Source organism: Tachypleus tridentatus, chromosome 13 (assembly GCF_004210375.1).
Source record: "Tachypleus tridentatus isolate NWPU-2018 chromosome 13, ASM421037v1, whole genome shotgun sequence".
NCBI classification, from domain to species: Eukaryota; Metazoa; Arthropoda; class Merostomata; order Xiphosura; family Limulidae; genus Tachypleus; species Tachypleus tridentatus.
This window is the reverse complement of record NC_134837.1, coordinates 23,189,413-23,212,841: the sequence shown is the minus strand read 5'-3', so window position 1 is coordinate 23,212,841 and position 23,429 is coordinate 23,189,413. Positions and strand designations below refer to the sequence as shown.

The 23,429-nt window shown below is 31.8% G+C and overlaps 1 protein-coding gene across 1 annotated transcript in view; it reads right to left on the bottom strand.

Moving 5' to 3' along the window:
- Positions 1-7,436: 7,436 nt before the first annotated feature.
- Positions 7,437-23,429, bottom strand: part of LOC143240513 (lamin Dm0-like) — an 88,368-nt gene continuing 72,375 nt past the window's right edge. Inside the window, exons 10-12 of the mRNA XM_076483047.1 lie at positions 19,474-19,593; positions 15,022-15,147; positions 7,437-13,308 (exon numbers count right to left, since the gene is read on the bottom strand). Coding sequence (XP_076339162.1) covers positions 13,270-13,308; positions 15,022-15,147; positions 19,474-19,593 — 285 coding nt within the window. The 3' untranslated portion in view covers positions 7,437-13,269. The remainder of the gene's footprint in view (positions 13,309-15,021; positions 15,148-19,473; positions 19,594-23,429) is intronic.

The window sequence follows — 23,429 nt, the reverse complement described above, 5'->3', positions numbered from 1 at the left end:
GAGTTAGCTGCCATCTATGAGATTTTATGTAAAGTAAGCCTCGCGTTTTTTATGGGTATTTGTTGGCTTCATCTCTATCACAAAAAACTGTATTACCTAAAGAACGTTATGATTTTAAAGAATAACTTATAAACACAGTTGAAATGGATAACCTTGTATGTTTGAGCCTACTTATGACAGGTTTTATTTCTTGCATCTTAAAATTATGAAAACTTGCACGTTTACATAAACAAAACAGTTAAAGTATTACATCGTAAAACTAAAATCAAGAGAGATAAACCGCTCAGATATGATAGAGTAACTATTTACAAAGTTTGAACACTTTAACCACATAATTTCAATGCAATAACTGAATTTCATGTTTTGAAAGTATTTTGTTTTTTTGTTTGTTTTTGAATTTTGCACAAAGCTACTCGAGGACTATCTGTGCTAGCCGTCCCTAATTTAGCAGTGTAAGACGAGAGGAAAGGCAGCTAGTCATCACCACCCACCGCCAACTCTTGGGCTACTCTTTTACCAACGAATAGTGGGATTGACCGTCACATTATAGCGCCCCCACGGCTGAAAGGGCGAGCATGTTTGGCGCGACGGGGATGGTTTTGAAAGTAACTTTTTAAAAATTAATTTAATAAAAGCCCTTACATAAATTGCACGTTTACAAAAACAAAACATTTAAAGTATTACATCGTAAAACCAAAATCAAGAGAGATAAACCACTCAGATATGATAGAGTAACTATTTACAAAGTTTGAACACTTTAACCACATAATTTCAATGCAATAACTGAATTTCATGTTTTGAAAGTAACTTTTAAAATTCATTTAATAAAAGCTGTTACATAAGTTACAATTACAACTTGTAACTAATTTTTGAACACTGTTTAGCAATCTCGAAAATTACTTATGTAACATCCTTTAAATACCTGTATGAAGGTGAAGGAAAACCTAAAGTGGTCATTAAATGACTAAACTAGTAGTGCCAGTTTGACTAATACCTTATTGTGAGTACAACCACACAAATGCAAAATGAAATACTCGTGTCAGATTTCCTAGTTACACATTTGGCCTGAACATTTAGCCTTTTTCTCATAAAACGCTTTTAGGTATGATGGTTAGTTAATGTTAACCTTGTAAAAACATGTTTATCTCGTGTAAACAATCGTAGCTGTTTTTAATAATTTAATGTATTCAATAAACTAATCAGTATGTTACAATAAATAGCTAAACAATGTGAAATAGAAGAACAATCACCAAACTAAAGAAATGTTACCTATAATTTCCTTTTATGTAACTAAAAACTAATAGCTGCACATCAGAAACTAACGATGTTTGGTGAAAACTAAATATTTCACGATAATGGCATAATTGCTTCCCTATATCGAATAACTGGATATATATAAAAATGAAATTGGTAAAATATTGTTTCAAATATGTCACACAATTATTATTATGTATTTTAATATAGATGCTTAAGTTATTTTTATGTTTAGAAATGTACATAACATTCAGCGTTAAATTTGTATTGCGAAATTCTCGCCTATTCATTAAATTTGTAGAAGATTCATGAGTGTAAGAATGAACCACATATGTTGAACGTAAACACTAGTGTATCGTTTATATTGTTGTGCAGGCTGAAATTTCCAGAAACTCCTCTTACGTGTATAACTGTAACCAACACGACCCCCCAAGAAACAGTAAAGATATTTTTGGTTTGCCTACAGTTGGTATGTTATGCATTTCTGAACCTGTAACTGTTGTATAAGCTTATTAATAAAGAATTCCACATATTTGACCAAGAACGTTTATCACTTTTCAACTTTACAAACCGTTTAACTTCAGTGGATTCACATCGGAAATTAGTATTTTTACAAAAACATTATATAACTTTAGCGATGGAGAAAAAAAAAGGACGCAGATTATCAAGATTTTCTTTAATCGCCTTCCTCAAACAACCAGAAAGATATAGCAAAAATAAATTGCGAACGTTTCAGAGCTATATGTTAACAAATCAATGAGAAAAATGAATCAAACATGCTTATTATTGAAGTACTATTCGATGATGTTGTTTTGAATTAAGCTACACAATGGACTATCCATATTCTGTCCACTACAGGTATCGAAACCCGGTTTTTAGCGTTGTAAGTCCGCAGACATACCACTGAGCCAGTAGTCAACGATAATTTATTGTGTGATGAAGCGGTTGGGGAATACACTCGTGTCCTGACTGGCCGGGATTAAGGGCTAAAGATAAGTTAGAGATCCAGCTAAAACCCAAACAAATTGAGCTTGAATAAGCCCACATCAAAGCTGAAAAAGAACGAGCTAGTATCGAAGAGTTAAAAGAGAAAGAAAAGGCTCGTATTGGAGATGAAATAGAAAATAAACGTTCGAAGCCGAAAAAACTCGCACTAAAGCTAAATGAAAAGGAAATTAGATTCCATTCTGATCGGCCAATACAAAATGACCACTTTGAACGTAATCGATTTGTTAAAGTACCACCATTCAATGAAAGTGAAGATGGTAAATATTTCCAAACATTTTAAGAAGGTTACCCAAACAAAGGAATGGGCCACAAAACATGGTCATTAGTGTTATTACAAATTGTTTTAACTGGTGAAACACAAGAAAAATATGCTCTTTTTCTCCTCTAGAAAACTATTATTATAAGGTAAAAGCAGCTTTTCTCAAACCTTACGAGTTAATACCAAAGGCTTATTACTAAACATTTTGAGGTTATTGCAAGCAAGATGGCCAAACTTTAATAGAAGTCGCCTACGAAAAAGAAGTTTATTTTCATCGATGGTGTAATTCTATGTATATTGACAACAGTTTCGGCAAACTAGGACAATTATGTCTAATTGAGGATATTAGACGTTGTGCACGTGATGACCTTAAAACCTACTTGGATGAAAAGAAAGTTCAAACATTACATGAGCCAGCTGCCATTTCCAATGATTATACTTTAATACATAAAACTGCTTTTCATGAAAAGAAATACCTACCATCTCAGAAAAATTCTTTATCTGTTCAATCCTCTAAAATTGAGGGTTCTTTTAACACATTCAGCTCCTCTAGCTCGAAAACGTTTAACAGTCAGAATAAAACTTAATCAAAACAATCAAGGCCTGTCTGTCATTTGTATATAATAAAAAAAAAGCTGGTCATGATATATCCCATTAATGATGTTTGAAAAAAAAGGCAACATCCAGTGTATTCGTAACCATATGTGGAAGTAGTTTCACCAGATCACCTGGTGTTATTGATTTGGTCACTGATATAAAGGTGGATGTAATCAAAGAGAAATTTAGACCTTTTGTGTCTGTTGGTTCTGTGTCATTAACAAATGACTCCCAAACCCATTCACAATCTTCGTCACTCTGGGGCAACTCAATCATTGTTGTTAGAAGGTATACCGCCTTTTAGATTCGAGTTTTGATACTAGTGAGTGTTATTGCTCAAGGTAGTGACGGTGGATTTGTTAATGTTCCTCTTCATAATATCTGTTTAAAATCATACGTAATTTCGGGACCAGTTATTGCTGAAGTAACACTTACTATGCCAATTAAGGCTGTATCATTATTTAGAAATGATTTGGCTAGAGCAAAAGTTGTTGCCGAACCACAGATGGTTAGTGAGCCAATCACTGTATCATATCAGTGATGTTATTGAGAAGAATCCAGATGTTTCCCTCGTGGGCTGAGTCGAGCTCAGGCTAAGAAATTAAACTAAAAACAAATAATAGATATGTGTTAAGAGGACCACATTATATATTTATCTCGGACATGTTTTCGTATTTGACGTGAATCCTGTGAATAATTGTCACACTAACACTTTTTGTTTGTTTTTTAATTTCGCGCAAAGCTACAGGAGAGCTATGACAATGATGGATGTAAGGGAGTTGGGTTACATGGTGAAGTTTCGTTTTCTAGAAGTAAACTGAATGCCAAGCAAAAGAAGGATCTACGTATCTATTCATTATTTATATTATGTACTGTCAAAATATGAATTGAAGAAACGTCCAATTTTTTTTTTTTTTTCAAAAGCAGTATGCTTATGAGAAATTGGAGACCACTAGATGTGCCAGCTTTAGAGGACTGGTTTGTAGTTTATCAAATTATTGTTCTGAAAGCACATCATTCTGAAATATTGAAAGTTGCCCATGAACTTCCCATGGGAAGTCATTTAGGTGTCATCAACACGTGAAAGAATTATGCGATATTTCTTTCGACAGCCAAACATTAAGCGAGATTTTTTTTTTAGTTTTGTACAACTTATCATAACTGTCAGTTAGTCGGAAAACCTAACCAGAAAATTCCTGTTGCTCCTTTGCAGTTTATCTCGGATTTCAAAGTACTCTTCAGCCGTGTGATTGACTATGTTGGACCTTCACCAATTAATCGATCAGGAAACCATTAGTTGTTGACTGTCATGTGCGCATCCACTGAATTCCCTAAAGCTATCCCTTTGAGAAAATGTTTAGCTCAAAACATTTCTAAGATTTTGATTACCTTCTTTACTTGTGTTAGCTAACCCAAAGAAATTCGATCTGATCACGAATTAAATTTTATTTGTGGATTGTTTCAACAAGCTAAACAGAACAAATCCAGTGTATATTATCTAGAATCGCAAGTTGCTCTTGAAATATTTCATTCTCTCTTGAGAAATATCATTTGGATTTACTGTCTTGATAATGAAAGGAACTGGAACGAGAGAGTTAATTTGTTATAACGTACCGTTCGTGAGTCGTTAGGATTTAGTCCATTTGAGTTGGTGTTTAGCCATTCAATGTGTGATACTTTGAATTTACTGAAAAAAACAATGGTTGGAAAGTGACACAAATATACTTATTGTAAATGTCCAAATTTCGGTCGAGACTCTTACATGCTTGTGAATCGGCTCGAGGAAAGTTGAATTATCCCAAACCAAAATGAAAAAACGTTTATGACTGCAAGATTGAAGAGCATAAGTTCTGTCCTGGTGACACGGACTTACTATTGTTACCCACTCTGGAACATTCACTCAAATCTAAGCATCGTGATCAATATGAGATTTTTCGGAAAGTTAATGATACGGTCTGTTGTTAAAAACACCTGATCCTCAAAAGACTACCCAGCTGTGCCATATTAATGTGTTGAAGCCCTATCACATCCAAGATGCGTATTAAAATATTTTAGCTATCGAGAGTTCTTCTGATACTAATGACAGTCTGACTCAGACACCCGTAAATGTGGAAATATTGAAGATGAATGCAACATCAAACTGAATAGTCCCTGCCAATCTTGATGCAAAATTCAATCACTTTCCTCCTGAATATAAAAATCAACTTGCTAGTTTACTGAGTGAATATGATTGTATATTTCTAGACGTTCCTAATCAAACCAGCCCCCCGCTAGTGCAGCGGTATGTCTTCGGATTTCCAACGCTAAAATCAGGGGTTCGATTCCCCTCGATGGGCTCAGGAGATAACCAGATGTGGCTTTGCTGTAAGAAAACACAACACAACTAATCAAACCAACATTGTTGTTCATATAGGTGATGCCACTCGAGTGAATCCAACCAAGGCTGATAAAACGCATAAAAAAATATATGTTAGAGAATGACATTATAGAACCCAGTAAACGTGGTTGATCTTTACCGTATTAGTTTCTAAATCTGATGGTTCGATTAGATTCCACACAGACTTTCACAAAGTCAGTGCTTTGACAGAAACAGATTCTTATCTCATTACAAGAATGGAAAATTGTGTTGACAAATTTAGAAAAGCCAGTTATATCACAAAATGTGACCTGCTAAAGGGATACTGCGCGTTCCTCTAACTGACAGAGCAAAAGAAATATCTGCTTTTATTACTCCTGATGGCTTATAACAAGTAGAATGTAATGCCGTTCAGAATGAAAAAAATTTCAAGCAACTTTTCAGCAAATGATGAATCAATGCCTCATTAACCTGTCAAGTGTTAGAATTTATGTTGATGGTAATGTAAACTACACTACAGTAAGTTCAGACGTCCTAAGTTATGGTTTACGTTTGGTTTTGAATTTCGCGCAAAACTTCACGGAGATTATCTGCGCTAGCCATCCCTAATTTAGCAGTGTAAGACTGGAAGGAAGGTAGCTAGTTATCACCACCCACCGCCAACTGTTGGGCTATTGTTTTACCAACGAATAGTGGGATTGACCGTCACATTATAACGTCTTCGTGGCTGAAAGGGCGAGCATGTTTGGTGTGGCGGGGATTCGAACCTGCGACCCCCAGATTACGAGTCGAGTGCCTTAAACATCTGGCCATGCCGGGCCTATATGGGTTAGGCACAATCGCGTAATAACGTAATTGGCTCAATTACAAGGCACCTACAGCCGGAAGTGCGAAGCCGTGTTCTGCAGCATATCGTTGCTCGAATTTTCAATCAACCGAAAAGCAACTTGAGGGACACCATTAGACCAAGACTAGTACAGCCAAACAATAAATTGTGCAACAGCCCTGAAATTTGTATTTGTCAATGAATCGTTGTTGATATTGTACTTTTACATTATATATCTAGTAAAGTTATCGTAAATACTGGGTGTTCGGAAAGTCACTGTGCAGTTTGAAAGCAGCGATAACAGCATTCATTCAGTCTATTTCAAGCCAGTATCTAATAGCGGTGTTTAAAAACAAAATAAGAAGGATCCAAGTCTGTATTGATGCCAACGGGGGTCACTTTCAACCTTGTTTATAATTGTCATTCATATTTGCCTCCTGTATTCTATATCGAAACATGTCTGTTAATAAATATATAAGTGCATAGTGACTTTCCGAGGCCTGGCATGGCCTAACGCGTTAAGGTGTGCGCTTCGTAATCTGAGGGTCGCGGGTTCGCGCCAAACATGCTCGCCCTCCCAGCCGTGGAGGCGTTATAATGTTTCGGTCAATCCCACTATTCGTTGGTAAAAAGAGTAGCCCAAGAGTTGGCGGTGGGTGGTGATGACTAGCTGCCTTCCCTCTAGTCTTACACTGCTAAATTAGGGACGGCTAGCACAGGTAGCCGTCGAGTAGCTTTGTGCGAAATTCTAAAAAACAAAAAAAACAAGATTTTCCGAACGCCCTCTATAATAATAGTTACAACAACTATTTTTTCTCAATTCTGACATCACAGTTACGTGTTAACTAAAGCACTCCGGTGCAGGAGATCCAACAATATATCGAAATTTATGAACAAGGATAATTTTACAGATGTACAATTGCTCATTGTTGGCTGTGCTCTTACACCCTAGACAGATTAAATCTGTAACTAAAAGTCCAACACAGAAGTTGCATTGTTAATAGTGGTCTATATAAGTTAATATTTCAGATTTGAAGTTATTTTACGAAATCATTTAAAATGGATTATTATTATATGACGTTTCCGCTGTATTATTTACCACTAAAACAGAAATTTAACAGCCTTTGTACAATTCATAGTTATTAAAACTTTATTTCGACTTCACATAAAACATGATAACTGGCAAGTCAAACCTCCAATTTTCATAAAATAATGACTCAAAATCCACATTTTAAAAACTGAAACAAAAAATGATACATGCATTTATTTGTATGAGCTCTAAACTACTACAAATAGTACTAAAACATGATACGTGGATTGAATAACACGAGGACAGCACACAAATGACGATTACAAAATGGTACCCTGATGTGACACGGTATTTTTAATTTCGATCATTGAGTTTTATCTTGATGCTATCCTTACTGAATCAAGCCTTCCTAAACACAAAATTCAAGGGACAGTTTATCAGACTACTTGTATTTTTTTACACTATGTGGGAATTCTTATAAAAGTGTACATGTAAAAATTTCAGACAATGAATAAAAAGTCGAGTTTGAAATATGAACATTCCCACAAAAAAGTTAAAATTTGCTTTGTCAGAATTCGAGATTTCATTCTATGAGCTTATAAGCCAGGCCAAGCACATCAACATGCCATATACTAACTACATGATACACTGGACTTTTTATTTCTGCTGTTGGTTGTTTTTTGGTAAATTTTGTTGGTCAAATGCTAGTCTACTAGTAATGAAAAACTTTAGTTTTGAATTTTCTGATATGTTCTGATGCATACGTAGAATAAGCCAAATTTTTTTCATCCAAACTATTACTAAAGAAATACCTTCATAGTTGTATGATATATATATATATTTACATACATATATTATGTAAAGCCATATTTCTTCAATCTTTGCAAAAAATGAATTTCAACCAGAAATATAAATTACAATTTGTAATCATGAAATAGATTATGAACTTTACTATGATGGCTAAATGATTACGTGTTACAGTCTGTCTCAATGGATGAATTATCTTAAAATAACATCTTGCTATAAAAATATTAAAGTGTGAGCAACATGTGCACGGTTCAATAAAACATTTACAAAAACTGGCTATTATTAATTTCATTACTGAATTTAGCTGAACAGATTGTTCTTTTACACTGATGTTGCTTCGAACTCTCGGTAATATGTACTGAGGACTCACTAGTGATCCTTTACAATGCTGTATTCTCACAGACAATGACTTCATGTCTTTGGTGATCCATAAACCATTTTGTTTTACGTTTTACCTTTATAAAAATATAATTCAAACTTTTGTAAGAGAATAGTGATGAGACTTAGGTGTAACCTTCTACATCTAGATTATATTTAAGGTATTAATCGTATAATAATGACCCATTAATTAATAATTCTATTTCAATCATACCTACAATAAAGTTCAGTAATGGTGAAGGAGGTTTAAATGTTAATTACTGTAATTCTTCTGAAGTTCAGTTATTTACTTTCAAAATAACATATAAATACTTCAATATCAACACAAGAATTAAAAAAAAAAATTTCCAAAAATTCTGCAATTAGGTAAAATTTCACTTCACAACAAAGGGATGGACCCAAATAGCTTAAGTATGAATTTAAGAATTTTTATCCAGTTGAAAAAATATACCCCCAAATCCATCTATATCCAGACCAGAAAAATATGCAACAAAACTGTTACACAAAATTACATTTGAAGTTCACCTCACAATACAACAAATTAAACAAATGGTGCAATGTTTCAAGTTTAATTGATTCTTCCCATGAATCCCAGTTTGATAAAATCTTATTTCATACAACTTGATTGAAAACTTACTTAAAAACCCAAGTTTGAGTATTACTAAACAGAGGAAAATAATTTACTGAGGAACTAATACATTTCAAACACTTGCCCTTAAATTAGTTTTTTTTCACAAACTGAATTTCTAACAAAACAGGAAAATGTTAACATTTATTGCCAAAACTGATAAGAAGAAACTAGATAAGGTGTATAAGAAACTTTTTGGCTGTGAATCCACATGAATGTTCTATACACCTTGAAAATCCATTATTATGCCATTCATATAAAATGGGTAATAACCACAGAATTAATACAAACTGCATATGATGATGTTCAGTGAAGCCATTTTTTATATCTCTTATTTAATGCTCTGTTTTATACTAGTTGTACGTAAGATTAATCTGAATTTGTTTACGAATTCAATTAGAGACCATCAGGTTGTTTGAATATCCAGATATTTTTATGGTAGAAATGATTATACCATTCATATAAAATGAGTAACAACCACAGAACTGATACAAACTAACTGCATATGATGATAGCACAATATTTTACTTTTTTTGTTGAATGCATATAAACCAGCCATTGCTTTTGATGGCTAAGTATTTATAAGTGATGCTCAAACAGTGTTTTAAATAAAATACAACAACAACTAAACAACAGACATTCCAGTATCTGTCTAATAATGTAGGATAGGAGTTAAAAGTTGAACCAGATGTTTACAAAAGTAAAATATCTTTTACAAGTGTCAGTCCTTACTTTGCACAGTCACTAAAATGTTGACATGTTAGTATCCTAGTTTTGAACTAAACTTGATACATGATCATTTAACATAGAAATTAATAGCTCACAAGAGCACAGAATACAAAAATATAAGAATGAAGTTTAAGTTTCTTTGTTTCAATGTTACTACTAGAACTACACACTAGTTTAATCTGAAGAAGGTTTAACACTAGGGTATTACTGGAAAATCAATAGTAATTTCTACTGTGAAAATATCTGGATGTTCAAATAACCTGATGGTCTCTAATTTAATTCGTAAACAAATTCAGATTAATCTTGTGTACAACTAGTATAAAACACAGCATTAAATAAGAGACATAAAAGAAAAGACTCAACATTTTAGGTAATTTATAAAAGGGTTAGTTCTGACTTTTGACTTATAAAAGAACAAACTTCTTTCCATAATTCATCTGCTCGGAGTCTAGCTATTACCCATAATATTTATACAAAATAACAACAAATGTATTCATTCCAATGGAGAATCAAAACTAGCTTTGTATATTTTGTCATAAATCACTAGACAGAAGCAACTAAAAGTACAAGAACAAACCAACAAATTACTAATCAATCAGATATTCTGAAGACTTAACAGTTATGTTCGTCTGCCCTATTTCCCAAACAATGATAAGATACTTGAAAATAATTGTGGAAATAGCTTAATTTTAACAAAAAACAGCCAAGGAAAACAAACTGATGAGAGCACTGAAACACAAACTGGACAAGTGCTAATATTTCAAACTTTTCATGCACACCTAGCTGTAGTAGTTGTTCTCAAGCACACTCCAAGTACTATATGACCTCTATTAATAATGTTACTGACTGTTGTTAATTATTTTATTTCTGAGTTTTGGAACCTTATGTATAATTCTCTTGACCGAAAATTCTCAAGTTTACTGAAATTAGAATAGATATGCAGTATTATATATTAAATATATAAATTTTATGGAAACACAAAACAAATTTTTTTTTTTCAAAGCCTAATCAAAAAGCTTGTGTATTTCAACAATGACATTAAAAGATAGCCCAACTCAGCTATATTCTGAAAACACAAGACAATTTAAGATTAGACGAAACCTAAATGATATTCATTCACCACAGTAATTGCTGGTATTTGTTCTGGAAATCACACTTTTTGCAAACAAACAAGCTTTCTGTGTCCCTTCAAGTAGTCCTATTCATTAAACAAGATAAACTTGACAGAATTTATACTTAAAATGCATAGATAAGTAGAAGTTATCAAGATTTTTAAGAAAATGATTTTTATTACAAAAGTAACAACTATCTTTTTTAAATTAAATTATATGATATTTTCATTTAGAGTAGATAATGCTGCTGTAAACAGTTTCCTCTGACAAGAATAAGTTGATGTATATTTCTTTATAGTGTTATTTAAAATTAAAATTTGAAACTTTTGAATACAAGATGCTTAAAATCATACAATTACTGACTGAAATCTTCCAGAAACCCTTGAAAAAAAAACAAAAAACACAACTAATGCTGAGTCACTAGTCAGGATATCAACAATAATCTAGTTGTTAAATAAAATGAAAAGAGAAGGTATCAATATGTTGACTGTTTTAAAATTATTGTAAATCAGATAAACATGTTGTTATACTGAAACAATATTTTTGCAACAATGTTTTGTGAAGTCTTAAGTAATAAGCAAAACTAGCATTAATATTTATAATAAAAAATATTTAATTTTAGGGACAATAAAATACACTTAAAAGAAATATCATAGCATCCTAAAATTAACTGTAATTTTAAACTTTAAAAATGTTTGTATGGAAAAAGTGTCTAAAAGGTGTTTTTTTTTTTTGCATGTTACTTCACTGGTTTTGAACACTGCAATTTTAACCTGTATGAGTTGATAAAAATATAAGGAACACTATTCAATAAAAAGTATGTAAAAATAATCAAAAGTCTAAATACACAGATGTTTGGTTAATAATATATAAAAATAAAATGAGTTAATGTACTGCCATTTTACATGCCATTATTCCACCAGAGAAACTGTAGGCATACTACTAATTTCCAATGAAAACTCCTTAATTTAAGTTGATGAATTACTAAATTGTACAGTTTTGAATCAAAACAATATCTCTCAAATAGAAGTTTCCTAGTAAAAATCTCCTTGTATTCTATTTAAATCCATATCTAAAGATAAATGGTAGGAAAAAGACAAAACCGTTAATATTATTTTCAAGTAACACAACTTGAAATACAAGACATTTAGAAAAAAAAATTATAACCTAGGAAAACCATCTTGAAACTTCTCAGACAAATAAAATACCTTACAACTTGAATGCAATAAATCAGTGTCTAAAAACATCCAGGAATGTTTGTATGTCAACTCTTAGAAATTTTGCTCAAATCAAAAGAAGTTCTTATATCATTAATTCAAACTAACATCAGTTTATAAATTCATTACATACTACATTGTGAAAACAAAAGAAAATATTTCTTTCATAAAAATGAGATCTTCTTCAGTCTGGTTTAAAAGATTGTTATTACTGAATAACATTTTATTTTATTTTAACAACTTCTCCTGTTTCTCAAAATCCACTCAAACCAGAACATTACTTAAAGTTTCACCCAATTATGCCCACAGTATAATGCATGTTTATGGAACCACGATACCAGACAAATTCTATCTAATAATTTTCAGAGCCTTACAATTTAATAACCTTTTTATCTTCATGTTTTATTAGGAAAAATCTATAATATAAGAATATAAAACAATTATGCTCTCAGCAATGTAAACTATTCTGTTCTATAATCTCTCTATTTCCTGCATAAAATGTAAAAGACTGACAGAAAAACCTTTAATTTCTGATTCGTTTTCTATTAACCTACACCAAACTGGTATTCCCACATATCAAATTTTCAAATGATTGAAGCATTACATACACCCTTACAAAGACAGCCACTTTCCAGATGGCATACATAGCTTATAATCTTACAGAACTGAGATTTATTAAGTTTATTCTCTGATCTTACTTTATATTTCACTTCTTTATACTACATAAAAATTTAAACTCACTACTAAAAATTTTTGTGTAAATATTTTTCTTTAAAAGATTTACTGTTAAAATAAAAAGAAGTTAAAAAAAGATACTTTTAGGAGATTACAAACACTTAGGGAAGCCGTGGCACTTTTCTTTCACGTATATCAAATGTTTCTCAAAACCAAAAACTTACATTTAAATAACTAAAAAGGTATTGCAATTACTGATATCGAAAATATAAAAGGGAACAAAATAACGCAAAGTCACTTTAGAATTCATTCAAATACAAACAATAATTTTCTGGCATTATCTGTCATAAAATACTTTTCTTCATATCTCTCTTAGAGAGGGTGATGACAGCCTTACATGAGGGTGCATCTTTCTGGGTTTTCAGGATCACCCTGTAAAAATAGCGTAAAGATTACAGAGTATAAGATGACACATCTGATTAAACAAGAATAAGAAAGTGAAAAACATTTAACTGCCGATGACTTTATTATAAATAAATATAATAACATCATAAAACCTTTATTCATTTTAATTTCAGAGATAAGTCTTAATACATTAACTATAACAAATTTTTTGGTCACATGATATACAAAATACCTTTGAATCTTAATTGTTTTCAGGTAATAAGGAAAAACTAATAATTCTAACTTCACTTTAACACATTTTCTTTTCCAAAATATTTCACAAATGACAGTTTGTCATTTATTTATTTATTTACTGTAATTCACAAAGAAAAATAAAAAAATTTGCTAAAACATTTTTTCATAGCTCTGAGGAGCCATACATGTAAACAACACACTTAGTCTTTTGTTATTCTTGCCAATCTGAAACTACAGGTTATATTTTTGCTAATAAATTGTATCCCCTAGAGAATAAAATGATGAAAGTTTCGTTTCTCATGTAATTTTTTAATATTTTTCTCTGAATTGTGACCAGTTCTCATTCTTTTATGACCTCACACCATAGGATCAGAACAATTACAAATGTAGCTCAGCTTTTAAAATAGATACAGGCAAAATATCATTGGATAGAGCAACTTGTAAAGCATTTATGTTTATATAGAATGAATAAAGAGATGCAAGAAGTTATCTTGTTTACTGAATATTATAATTAAGGATTTCATAATTAAACAAGGCACTTAAAATAATTTATAACTTACTGAAAAGAAAGTAAATTTATTGTATATAAATTCATTTAGATCAAAACTACTGTTGCCTAGCCTGACACGATGCCAATGTGACAAACCAGTTTATAAGCGATACATTTTTTTTTCTTCCAGTTTTCACTGTTTCTCTTATGATTTATAGCAGAAGTGATGAATAACACAATTGGTAAAATAAAGCACTGAAATACTTGTATTAATGAATATCAGTCAAGTTGAAACTGACAGCATATATAAAAGGAAATTTAAGATCAATACTAAAAAAAGAACTCAAATTTGAGAGTAAAAAAATATTTTCTTACATTTTTGTTGAAAATAGTTGCACAACACAAAAAATTAAAAAACTCAATAATGCAAACATTTTTATTTTAAATTAAATACTATTTTGGTTCTAGTGAATGGAAGTATTTCTGCTGTGAAAAGGAAAAGCTCCAGGGATAATAAGTGATACACTTCCTCCAAGTCCAAAAAGTGTAATTATTATGACTTGAAGGTTAATTCTTGAAAATGTTATATCTAAAAATTTTTTACCAAAAGCATTATAAAAAACAGTGTTTTAGATATGAAACAGCTGGTTTAAACTTTTTTACTAAACACAAACCTTGCTCTAATCTATACTGGGCTAATCCACATTGAGGAGTTTAAATCTTTAGCAGTTACATTGTGGTATCTCATCTCATGCTCAAATTACACATTGGTAAAATATTAACTAATCTGTGTGCCAAGTTTAAACTTTTACTTGTAAGGACTTTGAAAAAAAAACAAAAGATGAAATGCTGCTAATGAATCTGTCTTGCAAACTAAATATGAGTTGTTGCACACATTAGTAGTTTATAAAACCCATTGCATTTTGTTTCTAAAACGATTTATAGAACACGAGAGCTTTCATTACCTACATAAGTATAGAAAATAAAAGATAAACAGAAAAAAAGAGTCACACAACCTGCTGATGGTAAATATCCTCTTCTCTTGCTGACTGCATAGAAGGATCCAAGAATGTTCCACTATCTGTGGTTCTCTCAGCAAGTGACACTAATTTTTTCTTAGAAGTTTCATAGACTGCCACTTCCTGGAAATATCAAATACAAAAGAATGCATTCATACTTTTTAAGACATTGGCCAAGCTACAGAACAAAAATTTTCATAAAATCAACTATATTTTATCTGTCAATTGTATGTATCTATGCTTATTGAATTTCTGAGCTAATCCCACAGTCAACTTGGTAATAATTTTTCTATACTGAAATTATATTTCCAATATGTACTTACCTATTTCACATATAAATAGCTATTCTCATTTAGTGCTGCCCTCTACATGCAAAAACTGTTTTTGCATGCCACAAGACTTAAGTTCCAACATATATTACAATCAACTATGTCTCGCTTGTATATCGTCCTGTGACTATCCTTCACCAACAAGAGTGCAACATACTCTTCCGATGGACACGACTCCCCTTATTCGATTCTACTGAACTAAAACTGAGTTTTGGCAGAAAATGGAAGCACCAACTTACAGCAGGGAGGAAGGGTTTGAAATATGAAAGGAAGTAAGTACCAAACAAAAATATATTTTCAGTACAGGAATATTATAACTTCCAATATCACACATTACCTCCTTTCACATAAATAACTAGATCCCACACTGAGTAGGTGGAGGGCAAGTAAAAGGGAAATACAATGAGGAATTATTCAAGTGTTTGAAGAGCACTGTAAAAGAGTAGATCCTCACAGCAGAGAATCATACATGGGAGATTGTACTACATCTGTTACAACACTTTGCCCAGTGAGGAATTAGGTGTCACAGACATGGGTGGAAAACATCCACACAGGAAAGAACAATAGTGGGATACAAATCTGAGCTACAATATAACAAATCTTAATTCAGTGAAGTAAGTACTGCTGCAATGTGGATGGAAGTAAAAGTATGAGCCCCTAGGTTAAAAGTATGAGAGAACATGCGCAACAAGCCAACTGCATCAAGTCTAAAATCCAGCCATCAGGAAGTAACATCTGTGTGAAGGTAGGAATGAGGATCCAACTGCCAGCAAGTGAACTACAATCCAAACCTCACTGACCTTAGACCAACATTCCTGTGGAGATAGGGAAAAGAATCATAAAGTCTTCACCTCAAGTTTAGAAGAACAGATTGGTCAGGATGGAAGGAAAAAACGTTACAAATAGATCATTTCTCTCAATAAATGAACAGCTGAAAACAAGCACCAAGGAGAGAAGTCATGTGACCAATGTAACGATAAAGAGCATAAATCATTGACAGTGGCCTATCCAAATCTGAATGAGGGTAAAGGTGGAAATAGAAGGAAGTGAAACTGATGACAAGAAAAATTCACTCTTCTGAGCCTACAAAGTTTTGGGAAGGAAAAGTCAATCGAAATTAAGGAGAATATATGTGGAATGATATGAAGTACATGAAATGTCAATGACAAATCCAATCCAAAACATCCACAGGCTAAAAAAGAAGAAGAAAAATCAAGTCTTAAGGGATAAGTACAGAATCTAGAATGAGGTTAAAATGGAGGCCAAGTGAGGCAGTGAAGAACCACTTTAGCTTCCCAATCCAGAAGAAATGCAACAATAAAGAAAGGGCAAAAAGAGAAAGCCTTTATGGTACATGGAAAAATGAAAAGTGTGATGGGATAAGACAGTCCAATAACCTATGGTTGAGGAGATAAAAGAAACATTCCATTTATGTTGATAAATATCTTTAAAGGAAGGGCAAACAGAACAAGCTAAAAAAAAAGAAGCAATATACCAGGACAAACCAGATATCCTTGTGTAGAACCAGATAAAAACCAGGCATGAAGAAAGAGATTTTGAAAAACTGGATGAAATACTTGTGAGAAAGACTGATGTACAATGAATGGAGTAAAAGGAAGAGGTAACAGAATGGTAATGAATTGCAGATTGTAAATGAATCAGCTGCAGAAACCATGGTTGTGTTGGCTAGTACAGAACAATCAGAAGGACTTGATACAGAGTGGCATGGATGATCAAAAACACGCTGAGAAGTAGACAGACAGGAAGATAAACATAAAGGTATTTGTTGGTCAAATTTTGACTGATTGCATCAATCACCAGTGCAAGAGGATGAAGGAACTGGAGACCAAAACAAACATAAGTTGGTATTGAGGGATGTGGAAAATGTTCCCTGCACTGAATAAAATGATGAGATCAGGAACCCCTGGAAGAAGGAATAGGAATGAGTTGTAAAGACAGGAAACAGTAACAAGTGCATGTCTAAGCTCTGAAACAATCCATCAATAAACCAATGGTAGTATGTTGTTATTGTGCTGTCTCCACATTGGATTCCAGTCTCAGGAATATTACCGAAAACATACCAATGAATAAAAGGGACACTACATAAGTTCCAGAAATAATGAAACAAACCTGAGAAAAAACAACATATCTCTTAGGAGATCCCAACAATAGAAAACCATGTGTATAAAGATAGAGCCAAAGAAGACATGGGTCCTTTGAGAGATGCTATCCTGTGAAAAATAATATATCTGTGCAACACCCAAGAAAGGCAGTGGATAGTAGACAAGTACTGTAAAAGAATCAACAGGATAAGACAAAGTTGAGAAAAACTTTGATTGTTACACAGATATATTATTTTTCACAGGATAGAATCTCTCAAAGTACTATAAAAGAATCAACAGGGTAAGACAAAGTTGAGAAAAATTGGGTGTGGGATAAATTATCAGAGCCTGCCTCCCACATAGGTAAAAGTGATTCTAAGTGTTGAGAATCGAGAAATGAACATTCAGTCCAATGGTAGATTGAAGCAAACTGATCTGAAGCTTGTGAAAGGTGAAGTATGATGGTACCATTAATAATCTGAGAAATAAAATGAACCATAATATCTAAGAAAAGGGGATCATATGATATTGTAGAAATAGGTAAACCAGAACATATCCAAGAAATCATTCCAAAGAAGCTGTATTAGGCCAAGATGATTCCACAGTAAAGATATAAGAAGACATAACAAAATAAGGTGGAGGAAAAAGGATGTCAAAATCTCCACTGAGCCAAACAAGTTTGGTAAGTCCAAGAGGAATAAGGGCAAGAACAGAAGAAACAGGTTGACTCATATAATGATCAGTTTCACAGTGGACAATAATCAATGAGTCAAAAAACAAGTGACAATAAAAATCAAATACAACAGAATGATAAGAGAAAAAAGAACTTGAAAAACAAATTATCTGAAAAGTTAACTTTAAAAAAGAAAAGAAAAATATAACAGCAAATCATAAAGTTGAACAAAAAAGCATGACTGAACAGTACTACAAAAATGTCTTGACAGGAGTACTACCATATGAGAAGTGATAGTTCAGTAGAATCAAACAGAGAGAGTTGCATACATACAGGAGAATATACTGCACTCTTATTGGTTGAGGTTTGTCACATGATATTTACATGTGAGATGCAGTTGAACCAGTTGATTGTAAGGTAGGTGGTAATTCAAGGCTTGTGATGTAGGGTGAAAAAGTTTGCAGCACTAACAAGAATAGCTATTTATGTGACTGTATAAAACATATCATATCAGAAAGAAACATTTCTGGCAGTTACAAAAAGAATGCAAGGAGGGAGGAGAAGTACATGATGTGTGCCATAAATATGAGTGAAGAGTTTTAATAAACCAATACTCTCAAAAGCTGGTATTAAGACAAAAACAACCAAAACAATATGTTCAATTGTGTACATTTTAAAGGCCTTACATGAGAGGTCAAAAAACAGGATCCACAGACTTACCTGATATTTGGCAAAATCATACAAGGGATCAAAAACGTAACCACATTTAGATTTTTAAAATTTCCATACAATGGTGGTGGAATTCAGAAGTTTTGAGGGCTATCATAATTGGCTGTATGAATCTATATAAAATTTATTCCAAATCAACGTGTTAAAATAACATCCCTTCTCTTCTTTACTATGGTAATCTTGATGAAGATTAAATAAAACAAATATAACAGTAAAAAGTACAAAGTATATATTTATTTGATGTAGAGAGATGGAATAGAAAGCAAGGCTTAAGAACATTTGTAGAATTTTGTTTTTTAAATTAGGATTTGGCAAAAGAGGAGTATTTTTATGATACAAACTTTCATCAATATAAGCAACATGGTTAAACATATGATGAAAAATACAAATTATTAAGAAGTAAGAAAGAGAAACTGAACTGTTATCAGACAATGTACTTTTTTATTAATGTAACAGCACAACTCAAAGAATCTCACTAAAGAAAGCATATGTATATGCCTTTAGAATGTATATTTTTCTCAGAGCAACTTTCTGTTTGATAAATAAAAGGAAAATATAGCAAATAAAAGTTTCTGCATCAGTAGTAAAACAGTATAAACACTTTAGGAAAAGGTACCTCTCCATTAGCATTAAGTAGAGTGGTAGTCATGGTGTCACCAATGACCCATTTTTGACCTTTCATCACAACATCTCCTCCTGAAGGGTTGTGGGCAACTCCACTGTCAGAACTCCACACCTTGAGAAAAAGACAGAAAAACATCACCATAAATGCTTGTATTTAAAGTTAGAATAAATATATGGTTTTCAAGGATTATTGTTACAAAACGAAAAACAGCATAATAGTCATGGCTGCAATTATGCCACCTTTGTACTACAGTAGAAATGTATGGGATTTAAAATTCAGGATAAACATGAAAAGTTTACACTATTACTTTATTGGGTAATTTCTTCTCACTTCAAATACAATACATTGTGATAACTGAGAAATAAAACATACAAAATCAAAAATGCATAATGCCCAATGACATTTTGTAAAATGTGACTACCTATTTAAAATTCATGATGAACATGAAAAGTTTACACTATTACTTTATTGGGTAATTACTTCTCACTTCAAATACAATACATTGTGATAACTGAGAAATAAAACATACAAAATCAAAAATGCATAATGCCCAATGATATTTTGTAAAATGTGACTACCTATTTAAAATTCAGGATGAACATGAAAAGTTTACACTATTACTTTATTGGGTAATTTCTTCTCACTTCAAATACAATACATTGTGATAACTGAGAAATAAAACATACAAAATCAAAAATGCATAATGCCCAATGACATTTTGTAAAATGTGACTACCTATTTAAAATTCATGATGAACATGAAAAGTTTACACTATTACTTTATTGGGTAATTACTTCTCACTTCAAATACAATACATTGTGATAACTGAGAAATAAAACATACAAAATCAAAAATGCATAATGCCCAATGACATTTTGTAAAATGTGACTACCTATTTAAAATTCAGGATGAACATGAAAAGTTTACACTATTACTTTATTGGGTAATTACTTCTCACTTCAAATACAATACATTGTGATAACTGAGAAATAAAACATACAAAATCAAAAATGCATAATGCCCAATGACATTTTGTAAAATGTGACTACCTATGTATTTATTTCACTGGTTGAGAAAATAGCTGCTTTTACAGTCAACTGACATGCCTACTGTTAAACTGTAACAGTACATATACACAGCTTGATAAAAAAAAAAGCTTTTTTTTCAAACTTTAGTCATTTTTTTAAAAGCATATCTTGCCTGGTACATCAGTAATGCACTGTAATTATCTTTATTATCACTGATAAGGTTTTTAAAAATGAAAATGAGTGGGTGGAGTTCTCAGTAACCATCATCCAACGAGAAACCACTGTTATCAAAGTGAGCACCAATTTTCGTGAATCATTTCTCGTATCACATAAACTCACTTTGTGGACTAATGACATCACATGAATATGTACCTTAGTAAAAACATTAAAGCTAGTGTTTTAATACAGTTTCTAACAACTGTCAGATGCAGTTGTAATGTGATTGATCAGCTGTAAATTCAAACTGTGACGGTTGACTGAAACAGAAAGAACACAAACTACTGTAATTGACATGTCTACTTTACACAATTTTTCAACATTATAATCTATCCTACTACTAGCTCTTATAAAATAATTACAAAATATTGTGTTTCTGGTGCAACTGTTGATCACAACTGTGTTTGTGTGTATCCATCCTTTATATATTTTTGAAGTTGAGAGTGCACTGTAGCTATTTGGTGTCAATAAATGAGGCTGAGTGTACTAAAAATATACAGGTTGGTTTTGTCAACAGATCCATTTGCAATTTTTTTCCAGATATATTTGTCAAAATCTCTTACTTAGTTTCACTAACTTAGCAGATGATAATCAACAAATGAATTTGTATACAATACGTTGTGCGAATATTACTTTGTTTCATTATATTATTTAGGACAATCTTTGTTTCACTGATGGAAAGTCCAGTTCTTAAAACATATCCTCATATTTAAAACTGGACTTTATAGTTTGTTCCAGTTGTGATGGTTCCAACATTCATAAGAAAAAAAACAAAACAGGACAGGTAAGAATTTGATAAATGAGGTTTAAGTCAGTTTCTCATCAATCTTTGCAGTTCTCAATTACTAATGTTACAGTAAATTAAGCATTTCATGATCATTCATAATCTGATTATTTCATCATCTGTTATATAGTATTCAACACTTTCTGTATGTACAATCATCACAGTCATATTGGATTATCACAAAAACAACTGAAACCCATACAATCATTAGTTTTATTTATTTGTTTCATATATGAGGGAAACAATTCTATTATGTGAAGACTACATAAGACAATATTGAAAAGTTAGCTTTGATAGTTGGAGCAACAAGAAAACAATACGACATTTATTAGATTTTAGCAGAAAATTAATACACAGATGTTCATGAATGTCATGATATGCTGCAGTTTTTGTGATAGAACAAAAGAACCTACTTTATTTAAAGCATGAGAAATTTAGTTTGTATAACTTGCATTCAAGAAGTAAATAAGTGAAAATAAAAGTTCCCACCAATACAAGAAAAATTCTGAGAACACTTGACTATTTAATCAAACCAGAATCAAGTAATTAAAGTGCTGTTCTCAAGTTATAGTTATAAGAAATGCTACATATAAATGCATGTCCTAGCCAAAATGTCATTACTTATTTATTTAAAAAGCAAGCTAATTTATTTCTGACAATATTATAAGTTGTGTTGAAAATTATATAAATTTAGGCACTAAATTTTCAGGTTAAAAGCACCAAACAAATCTCAGTCCAGATTATACAAGAACAAATGTCAAAGAGTTGAGATGTTATACAAACTTACACTAAAATATATTCACAAACTAACATGAAAAAATAAAAACCATTAGCATGCATCAAGCACTTTACTGACTAAAATCTACAAGAATGAAGATTCCAAGAAAAACTGAAACAAAATTCAAAACTATGCAGCAAGTAACACTGCACTGCCAATGTGCAACAGCCAGATATTTCAGATACAGAAACAGGAGTGAAACTGAAACACAGAACACTTACTGAAGAACACAGAAAACAGATTAACAGTTTCTAACTTTGCATCTCAAAATGGGGAGTACAATGTTACATAATGCCACAGACAGTCAAAAAATTGTTACATCCTCCAAAATTTATCAATGACACCATTATGTATGGTTGTGACACCAAAGAATTTGCTCTAAAAGACTACAAACATTTGACAAATATTAAAATAAAACCTTATGCATTAGTTATAAGCCTTGGAAATAGATATTTAGTAACACCACCAGATGGCCTTGTTCAAAATGATGGGATAGTTGAGATAAAGCTAATTCCACTCTAAATCCCCCACCCCACCCCAAAAAAAGTTTTGTTCTACAATTTCTTCTTGTGAACAAAAACTACTGCTAAAAAATAATCCATAATTATTAATGTTAAGTGCAAGATCAAATATACATCACATCTTCAGATGTCTTTCTGCAACTTTGTTTTATGAAATTTCTATTTAAAAGGTCAACCTCAGTGAAATATTATGGAATAGAAGAGTTTCCAGTTTAGGAAAGATTTTATAAAGAATGTTTGTTCCTGGAATTTGTTGATCCAAAGATTTTGTGGAAAATGAAAGCAAGAAAAGTAGTGGGCAGTAAAAGAAAACAATGAAAAAGAAGAAAGCCCAAAAACAATAATAAATAGCTCTTACTTCTACCATATACAATGGTATACAAAATATTCTGACATCCAATCAATTGTATTTTACACACCTATTCTGAAATAATCATTTTACTTGCTATATTTTCTGTTCACACACTAATTATATCTCATCATAAAATGCTTTATAAAAATGTAATGTACACGTATATACAAATGCTAATGATTGTTTTTAACGTAAAAGGTTTATAACTTAGTACAATCACTGTTTGACATTTATTACATAAGTTGAAATGAGTTGTTTCTTTATTATT